The sequence below is a fragment of the Callorhinus ursinus genome, unplaced genomic scaffold (genome assembly GCF_003265705.2).
Source record: "Callorhinus ursinus isolate GAN/ISIS: 27379988/994484 unplaced genomic scaffold, GSC_fseal_2.0 scaffold111, whole genome shotgun sequence".
NCBI lineage: Eukaryota > Metazoa > Chordata > Mammalia > Carnivora > Otariidae > Callorhinus > Callorhinus ursinus.
This window is the reverse complement of record NW_027397173.1, coordinates 1158767-1182644: the sequence shown is the minus strand read 5'-3', so window position 1 is coordinate 1182644 and position 23878 is coordinate 1158767. Positions and strand designations below refer to the sequence as shown.

The window sequence follows — 23878 nt, the reverse complement described above, 5'->3', positions numbered from 1 at the left end:
CCTCCTCGCTGGGCGTGGAGCCTGCTTAAGATTATCTCTCCCTACCTCTCCTTCTGCTCCTCCCCTCCCTCCAAATAAATAAATAAATAAAAGGAGAAATTACATAGTTTTAAAAGACATATTAATTTGTATAAAATAACTTGTTCTGCTATAAAGCACCATTACAAAGCACAGTGTTTTGTTTTGGTACTTAAATGACATTTTTGGAGTGAAAATTATCACTAATAAACACATGACCCCAGCAACAACAAAAAAGGATTTTATTACATTAAAGAATACTGTATTAATTTGCCAAAGTTTTGTAACTTAGGAAAGGTATTACCTTCCTTGGATTTGTACTTTAAGACAGTATGCTATGCCGTGGGCTGGAAATGTTCACTGAAAAAATAAAGTCATTACCAGGGGGAAAAAAGTCAAATGTTAACAAAAGTTTACTTTCATTAAAAAAAAACATTGTCAAAAAACCATTGTAGTAACTGTAGTCATGTTGTAATTATAGCTAACAGCTTACAGTTTATTACAAAGAGGAGGATGAATCCTGTACAAAAGAAAAACCCACTCCTTAGCCAGATACTCCTGGTTATTGTAAAGAACGTCTGCGACCTTTAAAACCAAAGAGGTGAGGCTGGAGAGGGACGTGTAGCACTCTTCCATGGTGTGGCCCCCCTTGCACCACAGGGCCGCCTGGCGGGGCCTCAGCACAAGGTCAGGACAGCACGTGCTCCAGAACGCCCTGTCTAACCAGCTGCTCACACTTCCACCTGGGCAAGAAGTGCTGAGGGGAAATGAGGGGGAGAGGAAGACAATTGGAAAAGAATTTAAAGTTACATTTTGCATCATTAAAAAGCAGCAACCAATTACATACTTTTCAAGCAGCCAAGTAGCTAAAAGCTAAACTTAAGTACATTTGCTATTTTAGTCAACTGAAATTGAAGCCACTTAAAACTGTACTGAATTCTGATTTTTATAAATAAATTCATAATTTGCTTCAGTTAAACTTAACTGAAGACTTCTGCATTCCAGCAGGAATTTTGCTTGGCGTCTGCACTTTGGGATTTACGCACAGAAAACCCAGGGGTGGGATTCTGCAGCAGTGCACCACAAGTGGGACAATAGCTTGTCGGGAAGACCACTGAAAGGAGCATCTTCTTGATTAAGCTTCTCTAGTATTGAGTCTAAACATCTATTCTTATCATAACAACAGTAGCCTCTTTCCTCCTGAATTTTTCAAGGATTAAAAGTATCTGTAATCTGCAGTGTGGGTGCTGTTCACACGTGTGAATACCCTGGGACCCAGCTAAGGCTCACCCTGAGTGTCCCCTGAGAAGAAACCACTCTCGTTCTGAGGCCGAAAGGAGTCTCCCTGTCTTAAAATGGAGCGTTTACTGAAGTCTGGGGTTGGGGGGGGGTGCAGGCAGCAAGGCAGGAAAACTTCCCAGGCTCACAGAGGACCAAAGAAATCTCAAAGAAAAGACAGACATACTTGGGCAAAAACCAAAAACTCTATGTTAGGAAGTTCAGAGCAAATGATCTTAGAAAATAACCACAGCATGAGGGATTATCATACTAGTTTGGGGGAGCGGGCCGTGCTTCCACGGCCCCGCACACCTGACGGGCCTTCCTCACCAGCTCGCGGGCCTATCGAGGGGCCCAGGACCAAATAAATCCCTCCCGACCAGTTCAGGAAGACACCCTGCTGTCTAACTTGTTAAATGAATTTTTTAAATGCCTTAAGAATGTAAAGTGTAAAAAAAGGGGAAAAAATGTTGAGTTGTTTAAGTTATTCCAATTCCTACTGCAAAGGGGGAGGAGTTTCTGATTTCTGGACAAATACAATCATGCTTGCCATATGGACAAGTATAAAGAAATCTATGGTAAAAAAAATGCTTCCCTATTGTTTTATATTATGTGGATGATCTACACCAGATTCTGTAGAAAATTGGTTTTAGATGTGGTTAGACATTTTAGAAGTAGATAAATATATAGTAAGTAAAAGGCATATAAAATTGTCCTCTACTTTTACAATTGAGGGTAGGGCAATACTGAGAGACAAGTTAAAAGCATCTCAAGGGGAAGGCTTCTGATGGTGCAGAGAGAGTGACAACTGTCTAGCACTGGAGCACGGGGGGGGGGGCCTCAACTGGTTTCCACCTGCCCTAGCCCCACATGGGCACTCTAGTAGAGAGATCAGCCAAAGAGCTTGAGAAAGAAATTCAAACACAGGATGCACAGGATGACGGTGTTTGAGATGACGTTTTTTCCTATCTTCCTTTATGAGGATAGCTTTGTTCTTGTGAACCACAGCTTCCTGCTATGTCCTCCAGAAATACAGATGTTTATGAGAGCACTTCTTCACCATCTGCTTTCTATTCATTAGTATCCTACTTCCAAGAGGATACTTGGGAGGGAAAGTTTTGCTCTAACAACCAAAGATTTTAGGGTCCCTTGAAAAATCTGTCCTTTAGAATGTTCAACGTTTGTGTTAGGAAACTATTTAAAGGGTACTAGTAAACAGGGCATAAACAAAGACATCAATGTCTCAAGGTCATTAGATACTAACTGGCTGAAAACAAAATGGGAAAGAGAGTTTTTATTAGGTCATTCTTCCTCCTATGCTAATGTGACTACAAACAATTGAGACAGGATAAAAATAAATCTAGCTAATGTGAATTCATCCAATGTGAACTTGAAGATGTCTAAGAAAATAAATACATTGAGGTTCTTTGTAAGAAAAAATTTAACTTGGGGCGCCTGGGTGGTTCAGTTGGTTAAGCGACTGTCTTCGGCTCAGGTCATGATCCTGGAGTCCCAGGATCAAGTTCCGCATCGGGCTCCCTGCTCAGCGGGGAGTCTGCTTCTCCCTCTGACCTTCCTCCCTCTCATGCTCTCTCTCTACCATTCTCTCTCTCTCATATAAATAAATAAAATCTTAAAAAAAAAAAGAAAAAAGAAAAAATTTAGCTTAAATTACGGCTCCACAATTTCAATCTTTCTCTGTTAAACTGTTATGTTTATATGTTAAATACTTAGAAATTTTTGATCCATATCACTATTTGCCAAAGAACAGGGATTTGAAAGGTAACCTACAAGCTGAAAATGAGCGCTTAGCACCTTTTTAATAAATTCAAAAAAGCAGTTAAATTCAACAATTTAATAGGCCCTTAACTAGAATAAGCCCACTTACCTAGAATAAGGCCCATTGTGATAATTTCCCAGGAACATGCTTAGTGTTAAATACAAGCAATAACCTAGTAAATTAACCTTTTCTTGGTATATGCAAGTCTTTATTTTAGAAAACAGACAAAACAGGGTGTCTTATACTAAGCATAATGCTTATGATACAAATGATCATCACAAGGCAACATTAACTTTGCTACTGAGTCTAACATTTCCATCATTCAACACTCTCATAAGATTTAAAGTATCTCAAGATGAGAAATACCTGGCTATTTTTTTTTAATAGGACTGAAGTACCATCATCAACTTCAAATTCTCCGTAGTCTTTTAGACACCGCACCTGAAAAGAAAAACTGTTGTTTTATCTAAATTGGTTTAAATATTTAGTGACCATAAAATAAATAGGGGTTATAAAAATACCCACACAGTACAAATTCTAGGCTTTCTGTCTGTCTGTTTCTTCTCTGTGTACCTGGGCCTAGGACTCCTTACCGAGGAGCCAACTGTCCTGTTTGGGGAGGAAGGAGAATGGCAGGATCTCCAAAGTATGTGTATGTCTGTGCTGACAGCAAAGAAACCCAGGGAGCTGGTGAGGGGAGACAACATCATGTATTGTTTTTTTTATTTTTTATTTTTATTTTTTAAAGATTTTATTTATTTATTTGAGAGAGAGAATGAGATAGAGAGAGCATGAGATGGGGGAGGGTCAGAGGGAGAAGCAGACTCCCTGCTGAGCAGGGAGCCCGATGCGGGACTCGATCCTGGGACTCCAGGATCATGACCTGAGCCGAAGGCAGTCGCTTAACCAACTGAGCCACCCAGGCGCCCACAACATCATGTATTGTGTTCCCTCTGCAAATCCTGGAAAATCAAAATAGTATCTACAAAGAAAAGAGAATGTTTTATTGACTCCAACTTGCCTCTTACAGATTCTTCCATGAAATATCAGTATCTGAGAACAGAACATAGGTAAATCTCCACAATTTCTGTTTTAAAGGGATTCTTCCAATCTTCTTCAATATTCAGATTGTCTCCCAGGAATATGTAGAAGTACACCATGAAAGAAGAGATACAGACTCACATCATAAGAATCAAGAGAGGTTCTTGGTCAGAAGGTAAGAGGGGTAAGGCAGCCTTTTGATAACCACCTCTGTAACTGCCAAGAAGATCACCGACAGACTGTAGCTCTCAGTTTTCCTCTCCCATGAGAACCCATGACAGGAGTTTGTGCTCCCGAGGTCTCGCATTGGTTATGAGTGAAGCCAACCCCACCAGCAAGTTCCAGTCTTCTACTTTTCCTAGATAATTTCATGCCCTGTGATTCCTCTGGTATTTTACTTAGTTCAAGAAATACCATTTAAGAAAAATCTCCACCACCACTACGACCTTTTTGCTTCTTTAAATAGACTTATATTATGGAAAATCTCAAATATTCAGAAGTAAAAAAGACTAATATAATGAAACTCCATCAGCTGGCTTCAACAATTATCAACATGTGGCCAATCTTGCTTTCTCATCTACTTCTGGATTATTTTTAAGCAAATCCTACATACCATTTCATCTGTAAATATTTAGGTATCTATTTCTACAAAATAAGATTCTTTTTATTTTTTTAGAGGTTTATTAATTTTATTCTTGTTCACAAAGAATCAGCTTCTGGTTTCATTCAATATCTTTTTTTCTTAAGTTTTTATTTAATTTCAGTTGGTGTTATATTAGTTTCAGGTGTAAGATTCTTTTTACAAAACAATCTCAATACTGTTATCACATCATCTTAATAATTTTTTACTGTCATGAAATTCCCAGTTAATATCCACATTCCCCCATCTGTTTCATGAATGTTTTCTTTAAAGCTGCCATGTTACATCAGAATCCAACAAGAGCTACACATGACACATTTCTGACATGTCTCCACGTCTTTTAATCTATACAGTTCTCTCCCTTTTCCCCCTTCCCCTTGGCAATCTATTGATAAAGAAAGTGGGTACTTTGGTAGTTTCCCACAAACTAGATTTTGTTGTGGATCCCTGTGGGGTCACTTAGCATGTTCCTCGGTCCCTGAATTTCCTACAAACTGAAGTTTCGTCTAGAGGCTAGATCAGATCAGTTTTGATTTTCTGGCAAATGGTGTTATACACTTCCTCTCACAAGACCCTGTGAAGCACAAAATATCTGGTTGTTCCTTTCTGGATGTTAAGACTGATCAGTGGGTCTAGGTGTTACCTGTACCCATCCATAAACATCATCTTCATCTCCATTAACTTTTCACCTAGTGGTTTTAGAAGCTATTTGCCTCTATGTGTTATGGCTACAAAATGTCACTAATTTAGTTCTCTTATTCTACTGCATTTGTTAGCTGGAATTCTATAAAGAAGAAATTTCCCTTGTAAACAATTTGGCTACCCTGAAATACAGTTTATACAGTAAAGGCTGATAGATGCTTGATCCTATACTTTTATTCACCACTTTTCAAAATGAGTTGCATCCCTCATATTCTCCAAGGGGGACCAAAAAGATTTTATTTTTTGAATTGTTATTGTTATTTGATATCATTATGCATTCATGCTTCTAACATAACCGATGTGATGCAATTCACTGCAGTTAATCATTTTGATGCTTGGATTATTCCTTCTTTGGCCAGTGAGAGCTCCTTCAAATCGGCTCCCACTTTTTTAGCACTCCCCACTGTAGTCCTTAAAACACTCTGCTTTCTAGGAAAACAAGGTATTCCAAGCGCAGCTTGTGCATTTTATTTAGGACCTGGAATCAGCCTTTTATCTCCCCCTCTGGTTAAGTCTGGTTTCTTTTAGTGGGAAATGGGATTTAGACTCCAGAATTTGGCTGCTTATGGCATTGGGCTGGTGGTTGTTTCTACGTCTGTCCCGTGGACAGAGCTAAAAAACACTTTTTTTTAAAGAAGAGAGATGATTCAACATGAGCCCATGCTGATATTTCTAACTCCAGTTTGGGAATGTAGGATTTTCACTTAACTTTTTCATTTTAATATTTGAATCACTTTTATTTTGAAAATCTTGGTTCCTGGTGCCACTACTTTTTTGCTTGATTTATCAATATATAAACTGTTCCAAATAACACTAATGATATTATTATTAATCATAATAGGATTACTAAAAACAGGTTAAGATTTCTTTGTAATTCTTTTCATCCTTAGAACATATCCACTAGGGATATACAATCAATTTATGTATTTTAAAGTGATTTAAAATAATTCCTGTGTGACTAATCTACCAACTTGAAACACAGGTTCATATGTTTCATTCTGCTTTCAAAATCTGTGGGTTGGTTTTCCACTTTAATTTTTTTAATAATATGTAAAGTATGTATATGGTTCCAAAGTTAACCCTGTTAAAATACAAATGCAAATTCAGAAAATTTTAGCTACTCTATCCTATTCCCATCATCACCCTAGAGGTAACATTTTTGGCTTGGATACATGTGTCCTTTATTTTCTTTTTAATTTTTTTTTTAAGATTTTATTTATTCATTTGAGACACAGAGATACAGAGAGAGAGAGCAGGAGCAGGGGGAGAGGCAGGGGCAGAGGGAGAAGCAGACTCCCCGCCGAGCAGGGAGCCTGATGCGGGGCTCCATCCCGGGACCCCGGGATCACGACCTGAGCCGAAGGCAGACCCTAACCATCTGAGCCACCCGGGCGCCCTCCTTTCTTTTTTAATGTAAGTTAATATATACATAGTCATATACCCCCCTCTTCTTAGACAGAAGTAAGCATAATCTATGCATTGAAGAAAAATCTATATTTTATTTCAGTTTTTTTTTTTAAGATTTTATCTTTAACTAATCTCTATACCCAACGTAAGGCTCAAACTCACAGCCCCGAGATTAAGAGGCACATGCTCTACCGACTGAGCCAGCCAGGCATGCCAAGAAAAATCCATCTTAAAAGGTATATTTACCTCTATATATAGGCTTTTTGGAGGTTTCATATCCTGTGTGATGTCCAAACCTTCATCTCCTCCCAGTGACCTCATATAAGTAGCAAGGGACTTTTTATAATGATTGAACCACTCCATCTGTAAACATAAAGACAGTCATTTGACAAAGTTATAAGAAAACAAACTTGCAGAAATTGTATACTCATCCTTTCATAAATAGCCCATTTCCCCACATAGATCACTACTGACCATTCATTCATTTAAACTACAAGTATTACTAATTGCCTGCTATGAACCAGGCACCAGTCTGGGGATTTAGGATGGATCATTTAACAAAGTGAACAAAAATCTCTATGCTCACAGAAGTTACATACTAGCACACTTAATCACAGACCTAAGGAACATTTGACCAGATACAGAACCATGAAAAAAAACACCATTACAGAATTATGATCTCTCCAAACTCTGCATTGACAGTTTTTTTGAAAACTATAAAACCCTGTCGAGAAAAACACCCAAGTGTCCATCAACTGATGAGTGGATAAGATATGTATATCCATACAATAGAATATTATTCAGCCATACATCAGAATGAAGTTCTGATACATGTTAGAACATGGATGAACCTTAAAAACATCCTAAGTGAAAGGCACAAAAGCCCACATACTGCATGATTCCACTTAAATGAAAAATCCATAATACGTAAATCTATATACAGAGAAAGATTAGTAACCTCCAGGGGCTGGGAAGACTGGAGAGAATATGGAGTAACGGATAATGGATACAGAGTTTCTTTTGGGGGTGTGAAAATGTTCTGGAATAGGATGGTGGTAATAGATGCGCAACTCTGAATATACCAAAACAAAAACAAAAACAAAAAAACCTGAATTGTATACTTTAAAAGGGCATACTTTATGGTATATAAGTTATATCTCAGTAAATCCGTTTTTTTTTTCATTTTTGATATTAAAGAAGACCTAAATATAGGGAGGGATTACCACATACATGATTCAGTATTATAATCGTATCAACTCACCTATAGATTCAATTCAATCTCAGTCAAAATCTCAATTAAAAAAAAATAGAACCTGACAAATTGAGTCTAAAATTTACATGGAAACGCAAAGGGCCAAAAATAGTTGAGACACTTGAAAAAGAACAAGATGGTAATACACACTCAAGACTTAATAAAGTTACAATAATTACAACACTGTAGAATTGGTATGAGGACAGATTAAGAGAACAGAAGAGAAAGTCCCCTATCCCAAATCCTCAGATATATTGACACTCAATTTATGACAGAAGTAGCACCACACATAGAGCAATGGGGAAAGGAGAACCTTTTCAATTAAAATGGTACTAGATCATCTCAATATCTGTATTCAAAATGCAACATTATACACAGAAATCAATGCCAGTACTGTAGATCTCCTCATGAAAGGTAAAACAATACAGCTCCTAAAGGAGTCCATAGAAAAACGTCTTCATAATCCTCATCAGAAAGTGTGTGTGTGTGCAGGAATCACAACTTTACCATAGTGAAAGGAATAAGAATCGCTACCAGCCGAAGGAAGAGACCCAGGGTGAGATGTGGGAAGGTACTATAGGGACCAAGGGCAGGTCACCCCAAGATGGGCCAATTTGGCATGAAGACTGTTTTGAGTTAAAAAGCAATTAAAACCCAGCAGATTCAGGAAAAGCTCTTTACCTTCCTTAACAACTGCCTTAAAATTTAGAGGATCTGCTCCAGGAAGAGAGCTCCCACCATAAACAACTATATTATACTGTGAACAAGGTATGATAGACAGGGAGGGACCTAGCAAGGCCTGTTTGATCAAAGTCCTCTCTGTGTCTCATTGTTTTCTGTGGGCCCAGCAAACATCTGTTTACCAAACATTTGCTCTTTATCATTCTTCCTGAGGATTACATTCTTTCCCTTTGAAGTCCTAAACCCCTAACCCTTGGGGCTTCTGGCTGCCTCCACTGGTAGAGCATATGACTCTAGATCCTCTTGATCTGAGTCTTTAGTTCAAGCCCCACATTGGGCATTGAGCTTACTTAACAACAACAAAAAAGACCTCATTTTGCCTGCTTTTGGAATTTCCTTGTCTGTGTGGATTCCCTGTATGTATGAAATTTGATTTTCTCCTGTTTATCTGTCTCATGTTGAGACACCTGGGTGGCTCAGTCAGTTAAGTGTCCCAACTCTTGACTTTGGCTCAGGTTATGATCTCAGGGTTGTGAGAACGAGCCCTGAGCTGGGCTCTGTGTTTAGCACAGTCTGCTTGAGATTCTCTCCCTCTCCCTCTGCCCCTCCTCCTGCTTGTGCATGTGCAGGCTCTCTCTCTCTCTCTAATGAATAAATAAATAAAATTTAAAAAAAAATCTGTCTCATGTCAGTTTGATTCTTAGTCTGGATAAAAGGACCTTAAGGGGACAGGGCATTCTTGCTTCCTGAGAGTAAGCAAACATGAAGCTACTAGTGTCCTCTCCCTATGGAATCATGACACACTGCCCTCCTGGCACAATGGTATGTAACAATACACACAAAGTACTATCAACCAGGGGGGCTCACACAAGTTTTGGTGTCCAGAATTTTTACTGGGGTTTCATCACACAGGCACCATTGCTTAAAATACTATCTATGTGACTGAGCTCCATCTCTAGCTCCCCTCTCCTCTCTAGAAGTTCAACTGGTGTCAAGAGATTCAAAGCTCCAAACCTATGAAGCTGGCAGGACCCCCCAAATTTGTAGCCAATTAGAATGGAGGGAAGCCCTGGGAACCCCCAAACCTAAGGCTGGTGTCTGCAGTAAGGGCAGTCTTAGCCTGTGAAGTGTGGTCTAACTCTATAGAGTGTCAGAAGTCACTGCAAGCCTTCAATAGGTAAGTACTACCATCCTCATTGTGTAAATGAGGGAATTTAGGCATAGAGAGAACAAGTCACTTACCAAAGATTAGACAGTAGCAGAAACAAGATCTGAACCCAAGTTTACTTGAGTCTAGTCCTATGTCCTTAAATATTGGGCTAGCTCTGAGCCTTAGTGATGGGTCAAATGAGTTTCGTTACAGATATTCATGTTGACTAGGAAAGTACACACACACACTCTTTCTTTGGAAAATCCCTAAATAATAATGCCAGTTCTTTAACCCTACTGATGGACCACTAATAAGTAGGACCCTTTATTTTGTTAATCAGAGAGGTTTCCACATAGCATTTAGAATTGCTCCTGCCATTCTCATCATAGTATATAGTAAATAAATACAGACCAAAAACTGCTGAAAAACAGACATTAAAGACAAAGAGAAATACCATTAATACTATTACAGAACAATGCCAGAACCAGCATTTTCCAGATTCGGAAACGTGAACAACAGTACTAGCTTACTTCTTCAGCAGACATGTGAAATCGTAAGGCATTGGGCAGGACGCTGCCGTACTCCCACCTCAGTGCTCTGATCCGAAGCAATCGGTCATACCTAGGACAGAAAGAAGGTACAAGACTGCATGACTATAAGAAGACACCTTGGGGATGACAGGGAAACCTAAGTATGGACTGAATGGGTGCAGTGAAGGGTTCTTTGTTTCTCTAGGTTTGAGAATAGTGCCATGCTCATGGGAGAAAAGGCCCAAAAGGTCTTTATTTCTTAGAGTATTCAGTGGTAAAAGGCCATCAGATTCTAGACTAGTTTAACACAGGCGAGAAAAACAAGATGAAGCAAATATGGGAAAATGTTAAAAACTGTTAAGCCTATATGAAAGCTCCATGGGGGTTCATATTATTCTCCCCAGTTTTATGAACACTGCAATTTTTCACGATAAAGAAAAATTTAATGGAAAAAAAGTATTTAGAATGCTTATACAGGAAAAATAAATCTAAGAATTTCTGTTACCCATTTTAAATGGTTAATTAGGAAACCACATGGAAAGCCCTCCATTGTTCCCTGCCACCCCAAGCAAAAATTAAGAAGCTTACAGGTACGCTACAGCACAGCGTCGATTTCTTAACAAAGAACAGTGGCGAAACTTGATGGTTGGTATCAAGTCACTTCGACCACCCGACTTCACTTCATTCCTGGTAAGAACATTTAAAGAAGAAAAGAACAAATATATATACTTCAGCATAAGATAAACTTTCAAAGCCAACTAACAACTGACTTCCTTGTTTGTTTTTATCTATTTATAATTAGCGGTTAATCTAACCAAATAGTACCTGCTCCACATCAGAGATTTTACTGGTGTGTTAAAAAGATAAAAAAGCCAAAAGCTGAAAGCCAAAAATAAACTAATTTACTTAAGATCATGCTATCAGCATTTCATTTAACCATTTGGTACTATGCGTTTTTGCACACTGATTAATCTCCATTATTTTCAAAAGACACATATTGTATTTACTCACTTTTTGGAATTCTTTTATCAGGCTGGAACAAGAGATAAACGTAACATCATGGTTCATAAGATTATGGTCTTATATCATGTTTTTATTTTAAACGGTACTACTCTTTTGATGGTTTTTCCAAATCCTTGGAATAAAATGGAGTCAAAATGGTCCTTCAGTTATCCCACAAATATTTATTGATCTTCACCTATGTACGTGTCTTATACTGCAGTGTTGTTCACAGAGAGGGAAAAATGTTGGTTTTACCCTACAAAATGTACATCTCCTTAGATATTAGACAAGTATCACATTTAAAAACCAGATGTATAATTAATTAATGGGCACAGAGTTTCAGTATTCCATGATAAAAGATTATGAAGATGGATGGTTGGTGATAGTTGTGTAACATTATGCACATATTTAATACTACTGAACTGTACACTTAAAAGGGTTGAGATGGCAAATTTTATGTTATTTGTTATTTTACCATAATAAAAATCATGGGAAAAAACAAATTAAAGACAGATGTACAGGATGAGTAAGAATCTACTTTGGAGTTTTAAAAGGAACTGGATACGAAAAGGATTCCTTCCTGCAGTGCCTGCTCCGGGCCCTGAAAAAGAGGCAAAAATCTATGTCCCGGTCCTATCATGTCTTCTAGATCTGCTCTGTACACTTCTGTCACTCTGTGACTCGTTCTCCACATTGTTTACAGTGTGCTCTGGATTATAAAGAAATAGTACAAATAAAATATATCTAAGCTAACTCCAGAGTGTTTCATTAAGTACATAAGGACTTCCTAAAAAATTTTACTTTTACACGAGTAATTAAAAAGGAATAGACTTCCTCTGACAAAAAATTTTAACAGAAACTGGTAATAGTTACTGCCCCCTACCCCCCACCAAAAAAGAAACTAGGTGGGTGGGGCACAGAATTTTGGATCACGAATTTGCAAATGGTACAAATATAGCAAATACAGGAAAATCATTCCCTTACTGGACTAAGGCCTGTTAGGCCACCTCCTAAATAAATATGTCTTTAACCTGTTCACTTTCTATTTAGTCCAGGTCACCTCTGCTGTCACCTGGATGGCCAGCATGCCTCCCTCTCCTCTTGGTCCCCTGGTCTACTGTCCATGCAGCACAAGGGTGATCTTTTAAAACACAACCATGCCACCGTCAGTCCCACGTGCTTAAAAGTCTCACCTGGTGTCAACCTTTGCCTTCTTGCTAAGCTTCAGCCATACTGGCCTTCTTTAACTATCACTGGCCTGAGCACCCCACCCACCTTCACAACTCAGGGCCTTTGCATATGCTGCCCCCTCGACCTAGGATGCTCTCTGCCCACAATCACTGCCTCACTGAAACCGGCTTCTCCTTTAGATCTCAGCCGAAAGGTTTCTTTCTGGAGAGAACTTCCCTGACTCTTCAATCTAAGTCTATCTATAATTAACTATTCTGTCTCCCAGAATTCTGTTGTTTTCCTTCATGGCATGTATCCCAGTTTGGTGTATCTATATTTATTATCTGTCTTCTGCATTAGACTGTGAGGGTTATGGGGGCAGATATCTTTCCTGTGTTGTTTACAGCTGAAATACCAGAGCTACTTATCAGCACATAATCATTTAATACATATTTGTTGTATGAATTAATGAATGAACAAACTGCTTGGGAACTTGAGTTCAGGACTTTATATCTGCCTTACGCTTACTGTAAACCTGCTATGGTTCCGTTCCTCATTCCATCTATGAAGATTTTTCTGTATCTTTCCTTAAACACCGCAGTTGGAAAACGTTCCCATTGTTCATGTTCTCCACAGATCTTACCAGCACGTTACTGATTTCTATGCCCAAGTAACTGATAAAAACACCGCACCAAACAAGGCCAAAAGTGAAACATCAGGTAACAGACGGACGTCTCTCTAGGCTGAGGTCTGGATACCTCACCTCTGATCCCGGAGTTGGTCCTCCTTGTGTCTTACTCTTCACCAAATCACAAGAACCTATGAAGTTTGTCACACAGCCCAAATTCTCCACTGTGCCACCACCATGCTCAGCTCTAAATGTTCTCTAACACTAGAGCCCTCTCACGCACCAGGCTGTAGCCTCTGTCACACTGGTTCTCCGTGAACTCCACTCAAGCTGCTGGAAGTCACTGCTGCTACTGCTAAGTTTACGAATTGCCTGTTACCCCTTTAATGCACTAGGCAGCTATTAGTGCAAATGAGCAGTAGAAATTATAGGTTTCACTTTGTTAGGATTTTTATTTGCTCCTGTCTCATCTCTTAGATTCACTCTAATACCTTGCAAGTCATATCATTCAAATAAATATTTATTGAGCATCTGCTATGTACCATGCACTATTTGAATCCCATAGTTTTAGGGTGATCAACACAAATCCCCTCAGTCCTATATAGCTACAGCGTGATCAGGCTCACAAAGAATTAAAAAAAAAATCATATCTAAAAACTGATGGAACATTATCTGACTTCAGTATTGTATTTCTTAAGCTGTTTTAAAATATCAGTCTCGATCCCAGGGTCCTGGAATCGAGTCCCGCATCGGGCTCCCTGCAAGGCGGGGAGCCTGCTTCTCCCTCTGCCTCTGCCTCTCTCTCTCTCTCATGAATAAAAAAATAAATAAAAAGTAAAAAAAAAAGGGGGTGCCTGGGTGGCTCAGACAGTTAAGAGTCTGCCTTCAGCTCAGGTCATAATCCCAGGGTCCTGGGATCCAGTCCTGCATCGGGCTCCCTGCTAGGCAGGGAGCCTACTTCACCCTCTGCCTCTGCCTCTCTCTCTCTGACTCTCATGAATTAAAAAAAAAAAAAAAAAAAAAGAAATTTAAAATATCAGTCTCATCAGGGGTGCCTGGGTGTCCCAGTTGGTTGGGCGTCTGCCTTTGGCTCGGGTCATGATCTTGAGGTCCTGGAATTAAGCCCCATGTCAGGCTCCCTGCTCCCTAGCCTGCTTCTCCCTCTCCCTCTGCTCTTCCCCATCTGCTCGTGCTCTCTCTCTCAAATAAATAAATAAAAAATCTTTAAAAAATATCAATCTCATCAAAACTTACACATCAGACTGGTTTTGTTCATATAAAGCTTTCATCTCCTCCAGAACTTGCCTGAGTCCATCCTCCTAGAACATATGATATTGACACATCCATTAATTCCTTCACCAAGTCTGTAGCAATGTTTGATCTACTCTATCTTTGATTTATATATCTTACCAAAAAGCAATACCTTTGGTAATGGCTATAACAAGTGTTCGTGAGGATGAGGAGAAATGGAACCCTCATACATTGTAGGTAGGGATATAAAATGGTGCAGCCCTATCTGATGGTTCCTCGAAAAGTTTAACATAGAATTACCATATTATCCAGCAATTCCACTCTTAGGTATATACTCAAGAGACTTGAAAACATACGTTCATTCAAAAACTTTGTACATAAATGTTCAGAGCAGCATTATTTATGGCAGCCCCAAAGTGAAAACACCCAAATATCCATCAGTATTCATCCATATCCAAATATGCATCAACACCCAAATATGGATTAACTAATAAACCAAATATGGTATATCCACTCAATGGAATATTATTTGGGCATAAAAAGGAATGTAGTACTGCATGCATCAGCATGGATGAACTTTGGAAACATTATCCTAAGTGAAATAAGCCAGAAACAAAAGGATAAATAGTGTGAGATTCCACTTACCTGAAATATCTAAAATAGACAAATTCCTGAAGACAGAAAGTAGATTAGAGGTTACCAGGGGCTGGGGAAAGAGGGGGATGGGGAGCTATTGCTTAATGGTTACAGAGCTTCTGTTTCAGTTGATGAAAAAGTTTTGGATAGAGGAGTGATGGTTGCACAACCATGTGAATGTAATTGGTGGTACTAAAGTGTACACTTACAATTGGCTAAAATGGCAGATTTTATGTTATATAAATTTTACCACAATAAAAAAAAGAGAAAAAAGGCAATAAAAAGGAATGAATTACTGACAATTTGTGCAGTCAACATACTGATGAAGGATATTCTCAAATATACTGTACTAAGCAAAAGAAATCAGATACAAAGGAGTACATACTGTATGATCCCTACTGGCCCTTTACAGAAAAAGTAGGCAACTCCTGGCATACTGAATCCAGACACCCCCCTGCCCACCCAGTAAAAAATGTAAGCGTGACTTCTATCTTCCCTTTCATCAAGTAGTTAAAAAAATCATAGAAAAGTCTGACTTATTAGAATTCAGTTAAATATTCCTTTACCAGCAAATAATATTTTAAGGAATAGCTGAAACTCTTGTATGATTAATAGATCTGCAGGTATACAAAAGACACAATGTGTGAAATAATTTTATAAAAATACATAGATGTGGGGTGCCTGTGTGGCTCAGTCGGTTAAGCATCTGCCTTCAGCTCAGGCCATGATCCCGGGGTCCCAGGATTGAGTCCCACACTGGGCTCCCCACTCAGCGGGGAGTCTACTTCTCCCTTGCCCTCTGTCCCTCCTCTCTGCTTGTGTTTTCTCTCTCTTACTCTCTCAAGTAAATAAATAAAATCTTAAAAAAAAAAAAATACACACATGCTGGGGCCCCTGGGTGGCTCAGCCAGTTAAGTGTCTGCCTGTGGCTCAGGTCATGATCCCAGGGTCCTGGGATCGAGCCCCGTGTTGGGCTCCCTGTTCAGTGGGGAGTCTGCTTCTCTCTCTCCCTCTGCCCCTACCCTCTGTTCGTGTTCTCTCTCAAATAAATGAATAAAATCTTAAAATAAAATACACGTTTTCAGATTTAGATTTATCTATAGTAAAAATTGCAGTTTTGTGTTCCCACCTCAGGCTGGGAGCCCAAGATAATTTTCCTAAAAACTCACTTAAACTATTACCAGTTCTGCATATAGAAAGTGGACAATTATTTCAATTTGCTGAATACAGCACCTAACCTTGAGAGATCCTGGAATGAACAAGGCAGAGTCCCTGCTCTAGACCCAGTGACTATCATTTTCCTAGGAGGAATGATTCTTGAAAGGTCCTGTGGGTCATGGGCTTATCAGCCCTCAGATCAATCAGATGGATTGGCCTGTCCCTGCTTGGCTGTGTTAAAGAGTGGCCAACCTCCTCAGGCTGAGTCTTCCAGGCTGCTGAGTCACCTGGCTATAGGTGGTAGGTTTGTCAGTGGAAGGTGCACATGCAGCAAAAAGTGCCCTGCCAAACTAAGACCTAGAAAAAGGGGTGATTTTATAAATTCTAAGTTCCACCCCTGACCCCCTCCAGAAGTGATAACTTAAAATTTGAGTGAAACAGAGAGCTGGATGGACTAAAGGTCCAAAGATCCAGTTGCAAGGCTGGCATGACCAGCTCTTGTTGAACAAGTCTGAGTCTCTTTGGGCTTGTCTACTCATATGTTAGATAACCTCCAAAGTGTCTGGTTGTCTGAATGCAGTGTAGTCATATTTTAGAGCCTACACACCTTAGCATTCCAGCATCTCTGCTGAACTTCCCACCATTGTCTCCTAACTTTTTAAATGAAGTAACTGTCCTGAAAGAACAACAGACAGGAATCTAGGAAACCTGTGTTCAAGGTGAGGCTCTGCTCCAATATGCTTTAAATTCAGACAAGTCCCTGAACTTGATCTGTAATTTCTTTTGGCTCAGTCTCATCTGCAAAAGGACCTAACTGTTCGACCAGGCGCTCTTTAATGTTCAAAACAAAACTGACCTTTCCCCAAACACTCTTCCTCCTGATCTCTGATGTTGTACCTGAGAGAGAATCCCCCCAAGATCCTCTAATTCCTCCCTCATTGATTGCCCACCCCATCTCCACCCCTGTTCTAACAGTTACAAGTCCTGTTTGCCTCATCTCTGAAACCCAGACACTGATTTCTGGACCCAGCGACCAGACAGTTTGGACCATACACAGCTCTCACAGTAGGCCTGTCAGAGAGTGATAACCACCCATAACCATCTCCCTGCCACTGTTCTTTCTTATCTCCAATCTGTTCTGCATAGTTCTGCCATCATTACCCTCAAAACATAAAAAAAACTGCCCTATCACTCCCCTATCTAAAATCCTTTACCAGCTTCCAAATGCCTTATATGTAAATACCCAACTCTCCTAGGCCTAGAACCCACCTTTGTAGTCTCTGCACACACATCAGTCCCCCTTTCCTATGTGACTATGGGTCTCTGCATGGCTGTATCCTTCAGCTGCAATGCCTATCTTCCTTCTCAGAGTGGGAACCTCATCCTTCCAGGCGTGGCCCAAATGCCCCCTCCTCTATCCCTTTTCATACCAGCATTTCTCCTTATGCTCCTGTGTACACCTCTCTGGTGTCCTCACACTGCACTCTAATATTCCTTTTTGTGCCCTTCTCCCAGCAGAACATGCCCTGGCATCCACACAGTGGCTGCCCTATGCTAGGGAAAGTAGTCAAGTATAGAATTTAGAGTGCAGGTCTGAAGCCAGACTGCCAGGGTTTAAATCCTAGTTTCACCTCTTACTGGCTACGGCCAAGACACTTAATCTCCCCAAGCCTCTGTATACATGGCTGGAAGAAATGGTTTAAACCTCAAAGTGTTCTTATGAGAACAACAGATAACATAAGCTACGTGCTTAGCACCCTTTTGGGGTAGTAAGAGAAAAATAAGAATAAGGGTAATAAGTAGTAGTGAGTAAGGGACAGGCAGGGATAGGTAGGAAGAGATAGGTAGGGGGCCACGGGATCGGGCTCACAAAAATCCCAAAAATGCAGAGGTGTAAGGAAACCAGAGATAAGGGAACAAACCAGACCATCCTGTCCTAGGTGTGAGAGCTGGGGTCTTGTTATAACAGCTACTTATGACCAACAAAGAATCATGGGACTCTAAAAAGGAAGTAAGCCATTGAAGATGTTCTCACTAGTCTTTACTCAATGGTGCTATCAACAGAGAAGTCAAAAAGATTTAAGTTCCCTGGTTAGCATTCTATAAAAGACCAACCCTAAAAGCCCTCAATAGTAACCCTGTCCCGACCCCTCTCATTCCTGAGAACTTCTTCTGTATCCTCACTTAATTACTTCTATCGCTTTACTCACTCTCCTTTGTCCGCGAGATTCATTCTTGTCTCCGTGAGACAAGAACCTCGCGCTCCCACTTCAGTAACAGCAGTGGTAGAAAGAAAATTAATAGCAAACGCTAACTTCGCTGCTACTTGTGTGTCAGGTATTGTCCAGGGAAGCTGACATATATATGCCAGTCCTAGAGCCCTCACTACAGGAAGAGTTGAGTTACGCTCTTTCCCATTTTTACAGAAGAAAGGGACAGCACAGAAAGCCTGAGTAACTGCCCCAAGGTCACACAACGGAGTCCGAATCCCAGCCTGGCTCTACAGCCTAGCTTCTGCCTGAGCGTTCAACAAATGCTAGATTGTTATCAGGCAACCAATAAACGCTTGGTCAAAAAAAGGAACCAGCAGTAAAGCTATACATGTTAAACACTGAAGGAAATATACTCAGGAAATTCACCAAATTGCTGCGTGATATAAACATGAACGCTCTTTTTCCTGCTGTATTTTGTTTTTCCGTGTTCCCGAAATTTTTGTTCCCGACTTTGGAGCTGACACCGTGAGAAAACCCACGCTCCGATGAGACGCAGGTTAGACCCGCGGGGTCGCCGACCCTCCTCCCGCCCGTCCCCTGCGCTCCCAAACCCCGCCCCTTCAGCAAGGCCAGCCCTGTTTACCCCGTCCCCCCCTCACGTTGAAGGCTGGCAGCTGCCCTTCTGGCGCGCGATGCAGCTCGCGAACCAGCTCCATGGCCTTTTCGCAGAACATATTGTACACGCCCCGGTCCCGATGTCTCGTTAACCGCCGGCTCTCACGCCAAACGGTCGCCGGGTTCACGCACACCGCTCTGGGTATCCTATGGCTTCCAGTCGCACAGGGGCGAATACTCGCCTCCGCCTCTGCTTCGCTCTTTGGCGCCAAACATGCCCAGCCAATAGAAAAGCGCTCCCGGGCCTCGCGGCCTACGGCGACGGCCAAGGGACAGTTGCCTCCGCTGCGCAGCCGCACTGTAAGAAGGGTGAAAGCCTAGGAAGGGTGCACCGGCGCATCCTTTCCTAGGGAAACCTCTGCAGCTGCGGGAGGATCAGCCGGCCTGGGGTCCAGCCTGTAGGCTGCGCAGAGGCTCTTTTTTTTTGAAGCGCAGCTCGCACTATATGCATATCTCGCAACTTTTTTCCATTCGATTCATTCATTTTCGTTTAGGTTCAACGGGGTTCTACCCTGAGGTTGAGAAGGAATGCTCAGAAACTTGGTGTGCTTAATGACGCAGCATTTTAGTTTTGCAGTGTGGGTTTTTGTTCGATAGAAAAGGGAAACCACTTTTATTGGATATCTCCTGTGTGATAGGGACTGTGACATATATTTCCTTTAATTCTCATGACTAACCCTAAGGAGGCTTTTAAGACTCTTGGTACTGATTAGAAAGCAAGCTAAAGAACTTATTCCTCTTCTTTTTTTAAGTAGGCTCCATGACCAACATGGGGCTTGAACTCAGGACCCTGAGATCAAGAATTGCAGGTTCTACCAAATGAGCCAGACAGGCGCCCCAACAACTGAATATATAATTTACCCAAGTTTACTCAGCTTCTAAAGTGACAGACTCTGTATTTAAGCTTTCAGCCCTACAAAATCACCTTTGATTTTAAAGGAGTCATTTAAAAACATTTGGGAAATAGCTCTAATCACGAAGTCTACAAAGGGGGAAAATACCCAGATTAACACAAATTCACACAGCCATAATCCTACCTACTTGATTATGGAAATTTTCGTAACCATATAGAATCAAAGGTGGAAATTACTGCTATAAAAACAATTTGTTTTATTTGGCTACCTTTTAAAAAGCAGTATTTTTAAAAAGCTGAGGAGGGGTGCAGGGGCGCATCCTTCCCTAGGGAAACCCCTGCAGCCGCGGGAGAATCAGCGGTATTTAAAAAGCAGTATTTTTAAAAAGGAAATATTACTGGATTCATTCTAGCTAACCCTAGAAACTATGTTCCTCTTTTGCAAATAAAGATCAACAGATGTGTAATCTGAAGAATGAGCATGGGAATGGCCTACAAAGCCTTTAAATCTTTAAGTGGAGTGACATTTCCTTTTCAGCTCTACAGTCAGGGATAATTTAGCTAAGTTTTGTTAAATACACAGATCTATAGTGGACTGTGCTACAGGATTGTATTCCAAAAATCGCCAGTATCCAAACAACCTTCATCATAAACCTTTTTAATTTCAGATCCTGGGCCTGAGATTCATTTCTTTACCTGTACAATGGGGACAACAGTACACACTTCTGAGGCGTTGTGGTGATTCATTACTCCTTCAGCAAATATTTAGGAAGTGCTTACTATATACTGAGCATTGTTCTAGACACTGAAGATAAAGTAGTGAACAAACTATGTTCACAAGTCTATGTTCCACTGTGGGGTACTGATGATAAATATATTAGTGAAAAGTGCTAAGGAGAATAAGCCAAGGCAGGTAAACAGAGTGATGATGAGAGGACCTGAGGGTTTTGTTAGTGTTCAGAGAAGGAACAGACCTGCAGTGGGGAGGGAGTAAACCATGTGGAGATGGGGCCATAGGATGGGCAGAGAATTTCAGGCAGTAGGAATGCAGGTGCAAAGGCCCCAACGAGGGGGATGGATGACTCACACACATGCCACCCACACCTCTCCTTGGAGCCACTGCTTCAGCAAGGAGGCAGTGACACTGGAGCAGAGTAAGGGAGGGAAACCCTGGTGGCTGAGATCAGAGTGAGAGCTGGAGGCCATGTCAGGTAGGACACTGTAGGCCCTTTCACAAGCTTTCTGTTTTATTTTCAGTGAGATGGGAAACCATACAGGTATTTTGAGCAAACAAGTGACAGCACTGGACCTACATCTTTAAAAAGAACTTTCTGACAACTGAGTTTAGTAGACAAAAGTTGGCAAAGGTGGAGGCAGGAGACCACTTATGCTATTAAAATAATCCATGTGAGAGAGGATGGCAGCTTGGGCCAGGGTGTGGATGGAGGAGTTGGTGAGTAGTGACTGCATCCTGGATAGATTTTGAAAGGAGTGCTAATACAGACATAAAAAAGGGAGGATTCAAGGATGATCCCAGGGTTTTGACCTAAGGAAATTTAAGTGTAAGTTTGCCATTCCTGAGGTGAGGAAGGTTACACATGGAGCTGGGGGTGGGAGAAGAGTTGGGAGCTCAGTTTTGAACATAATAACTTTAGGTGCCTATAGGATATCAGAGTGGATGAGTAGACCATTAGGTAGAGGAGCCTGGAGTTCAAGGAAGGGGTGTGGACTAGAGATACAAATGTGGGCATCACCAGTGCAGGATAGTATTTAAAGACCATACAGAAAGTCAATGTGGAATATTAGGGAGCAAGAATTTCCTGTCCCCTTAGAGGTCCTTCTGCTGTACTAAGAATCAAATTGATATGAGACAGATTAACAGGAGAAAATCGAATTTAGTTTCCTACATACAGGGAATCCACACTGACATGGAAATTCCAAAAATAGGCAAAATAAGGTATACATATTATAAAGTTATATATAAATATATAAATAAATTAATATAAATATACATACGTATATTAACCTGAACTAAGGAGAATCAGGTAGGGGTAGAAGGGAAAGAATGCAAGTCACAGGGCAATAAGAAGAGATGTTTGGTAATTAGATGCTTGCTTTGACATATAGGTGGGTCACTCAGATAAAATTTTTTTCTGGTAATAACCATTATTCTGGGAAAGACCCCAATTTAGATTCTTCTATGTAGTCAAGGGAGGGGCAAACAGTTTCTTCCATAGGGAGGAAGTCCATAGGGTCCTGATTGCCTTTAGCTCAAAATAATCTTCAAGACAAAGTGGCCAACCTTGGAGCTGCCTGGCCCTTGGCCCCTATAGGACCAACAGTCGAGGACTGTATGGGCAAGGCCTAATGCCAGCCAGACTCAATAATCCTCACATTTCTCTCTTCTCAACAGCCCTCCCTTCCTTGTTTTTTTTTTCCTATTAAAGAGGATTTTGTGAGTGATAGGGTCAATTTTTTCTTTAAACTTCAGTTTCTGGATTCCTAATCTCCAGTATGTGCTAAAGAATTCACCATTTTGGGGCGCCTGGGTGGCTCAGATGGTTAAGCGACTGCCTTCGGCTCAGGTCATGATCCCAGGGTCCTGGGATCAAGCCCCACATCGAGCCCCACATTGGGCTCCTGGCTCAGCAGGGAGCTTGCTTCTCCCTCTGCCTCTCTCCCTGCTCATGCTCGCGCTCTCTCTCTCTCTCTCTCTCTCTCTGTGTGTCTCAAAGGAATAAATAAAATCTTAAAAAAAAAAAAGAATTCACCATTTCAATTCTAAAAGAGTATTTGGAGATATCCACACAAATATGAATGCTGGTTGTGATATTTTTTGTAACACAGTCAATGAAATTCTTTCGCAATTTAGATCTATCACTACAAAGCTAACAGAAGGAGCTAGTGAATTTCTAAAGGCATTTCTAACTGATCTTAAATTATCAGTTGCCAATAGTTTTCAACTGACAGAAATGTTGAACGAAAGTTCACTTTGTGATAAGTAAGCAAATCTCTTGGTTGTAGATCCTTTGTAAGAAAGAATGCCAAGCTGTAAAACTAAAGTTCAATTAGTTCTTAACTTGGGTTCACAAGTGTAAATTTATCTTTGAAACAGATTTTTTTCCCCACTTTTTTTTTTTTTTTTTTAAGATTCTTAAGTAATCTCTACACCCAACCTAGGGCTGGAACCTACAACCCCAGATCAAGAGTCTCCTGCTCCACCCACTGAGCCAGCCAGGCGTACCTCCACCCCTGCTAATAATTGCTTTACAAAAATCTAAAATCAAATACAAGTTTTAAAAAAAGTAAATTGTTTAATGAGTTCAGTTTTCAAATGTTCAGCCCAAAACTTAAAAAATTAAATTATCTATATGCTTGTGTTAAAAAAAAAAAAGCACCTGAGAGCATATTTTTTTAAGTAAAATCTTGTGGGAAAATAGTTATAAATCATGAGAATGGTGATTTGTTACCTTTTGCTTTTTGTTCTCATAAACCATTACAGAATCGTTTCCGAAGGGTTCATTCACATTGGGTTTTCAGCATTAGGGAAAAATCACACAGTCTGGGGCGGGAGAGGAAGAAGCCAGCTTTCCTCCGCGGCTCTGGTTCGTTGGGTGCTTTCTAGCCGGCGTCCTCGCACGTTCGAGCCACTGATCTGGGGCAGGACCGTGTGCGTTTGCTCATGGCGCCGAGCACCCAGGTAAAGGAAGCCCTCCCACCTGCGGCGACAGAGCCCAGACCCTTCGCCACCACCAACGATAGATCGCCTGGCCCGTACCGGACCGTAACGCCCCGCAAGGCTTCACCTGCCCT

The 23878-nt window shown here is 40.7% G+C and overlaps 1 protein-coding gene across 3 annotated transcripts; it reads right to left on the bottom strand.

Annotated features, from left to right (window-relative positions):
• Positions 1-243: 243 nt before the first annotated feature.
• GINS1 (GINS complex subunit 1) lies at positions 244-23873 on the bottom strand. Of its 3 annotated transcripts, none has more exons than XM_025877022.2 (7): positions 23536-23873; positions 14534-14598; positions 11068-11166; positions 10480-10570; positions 7113-7229; positions 3443-3517; positions 244-775 (listed from the first exon to the last, which is right to left on the bottom strand). In XM_025877022.2, exons 1-7 carry the CDS (start codon positions 23560-23562, stop codon positions 707-709), a joined length of 543 nt encoding a protein of 180 aa, XP_025732807.1. In that variant the 5' UTR covers positions 23563-23873; the 3' UTR covers positions 244-706. The 3 variants fall into 3 exon arrangements, with proteins under 3 accessions (XP_025732807.1, XP_025732806.1, XP_025732809.1); XM_025877021.2 differs by lacking the exon at positions 23536-23873 and adding an exon at positions 19197-19407; XM_025877024.2 differs by lacking the exons at positions 3443-3517; positions 23536-23873 and adding an exon at positions 19197-19408.
• Positions 23874-23878: the final 5 nt, after the last annotated feature.

What these genes read in the sequence shown, in the direction of transcription:
- GINS1 (XM_025877021.2), bottom strand. Translation starts at nt 19,271, where the DNA reads ATGTTCTGCGAAAAGGCCATGGAGCTGGTTCGCGAGCTGCATCGCGCG. An exon ending in GGCAGCTGCCAGCCTTCAAC is followed by an intron (nt 14,599 to 19,196) that starts GTGAGGGGGGGA and finishes CATATGTTCTAG; the next exon opens with GAGGATGGACTCAGGCAAGT. An exon ending in CGCTGTGCTGTAGCGTACCT is followed by an intron (nt 10,571 to 11,067) that starts GTAAGCTTCTTA and finishes TTTCTGTCCTAG; the next exon opens with GTATGACCGATTGCTTCGGA.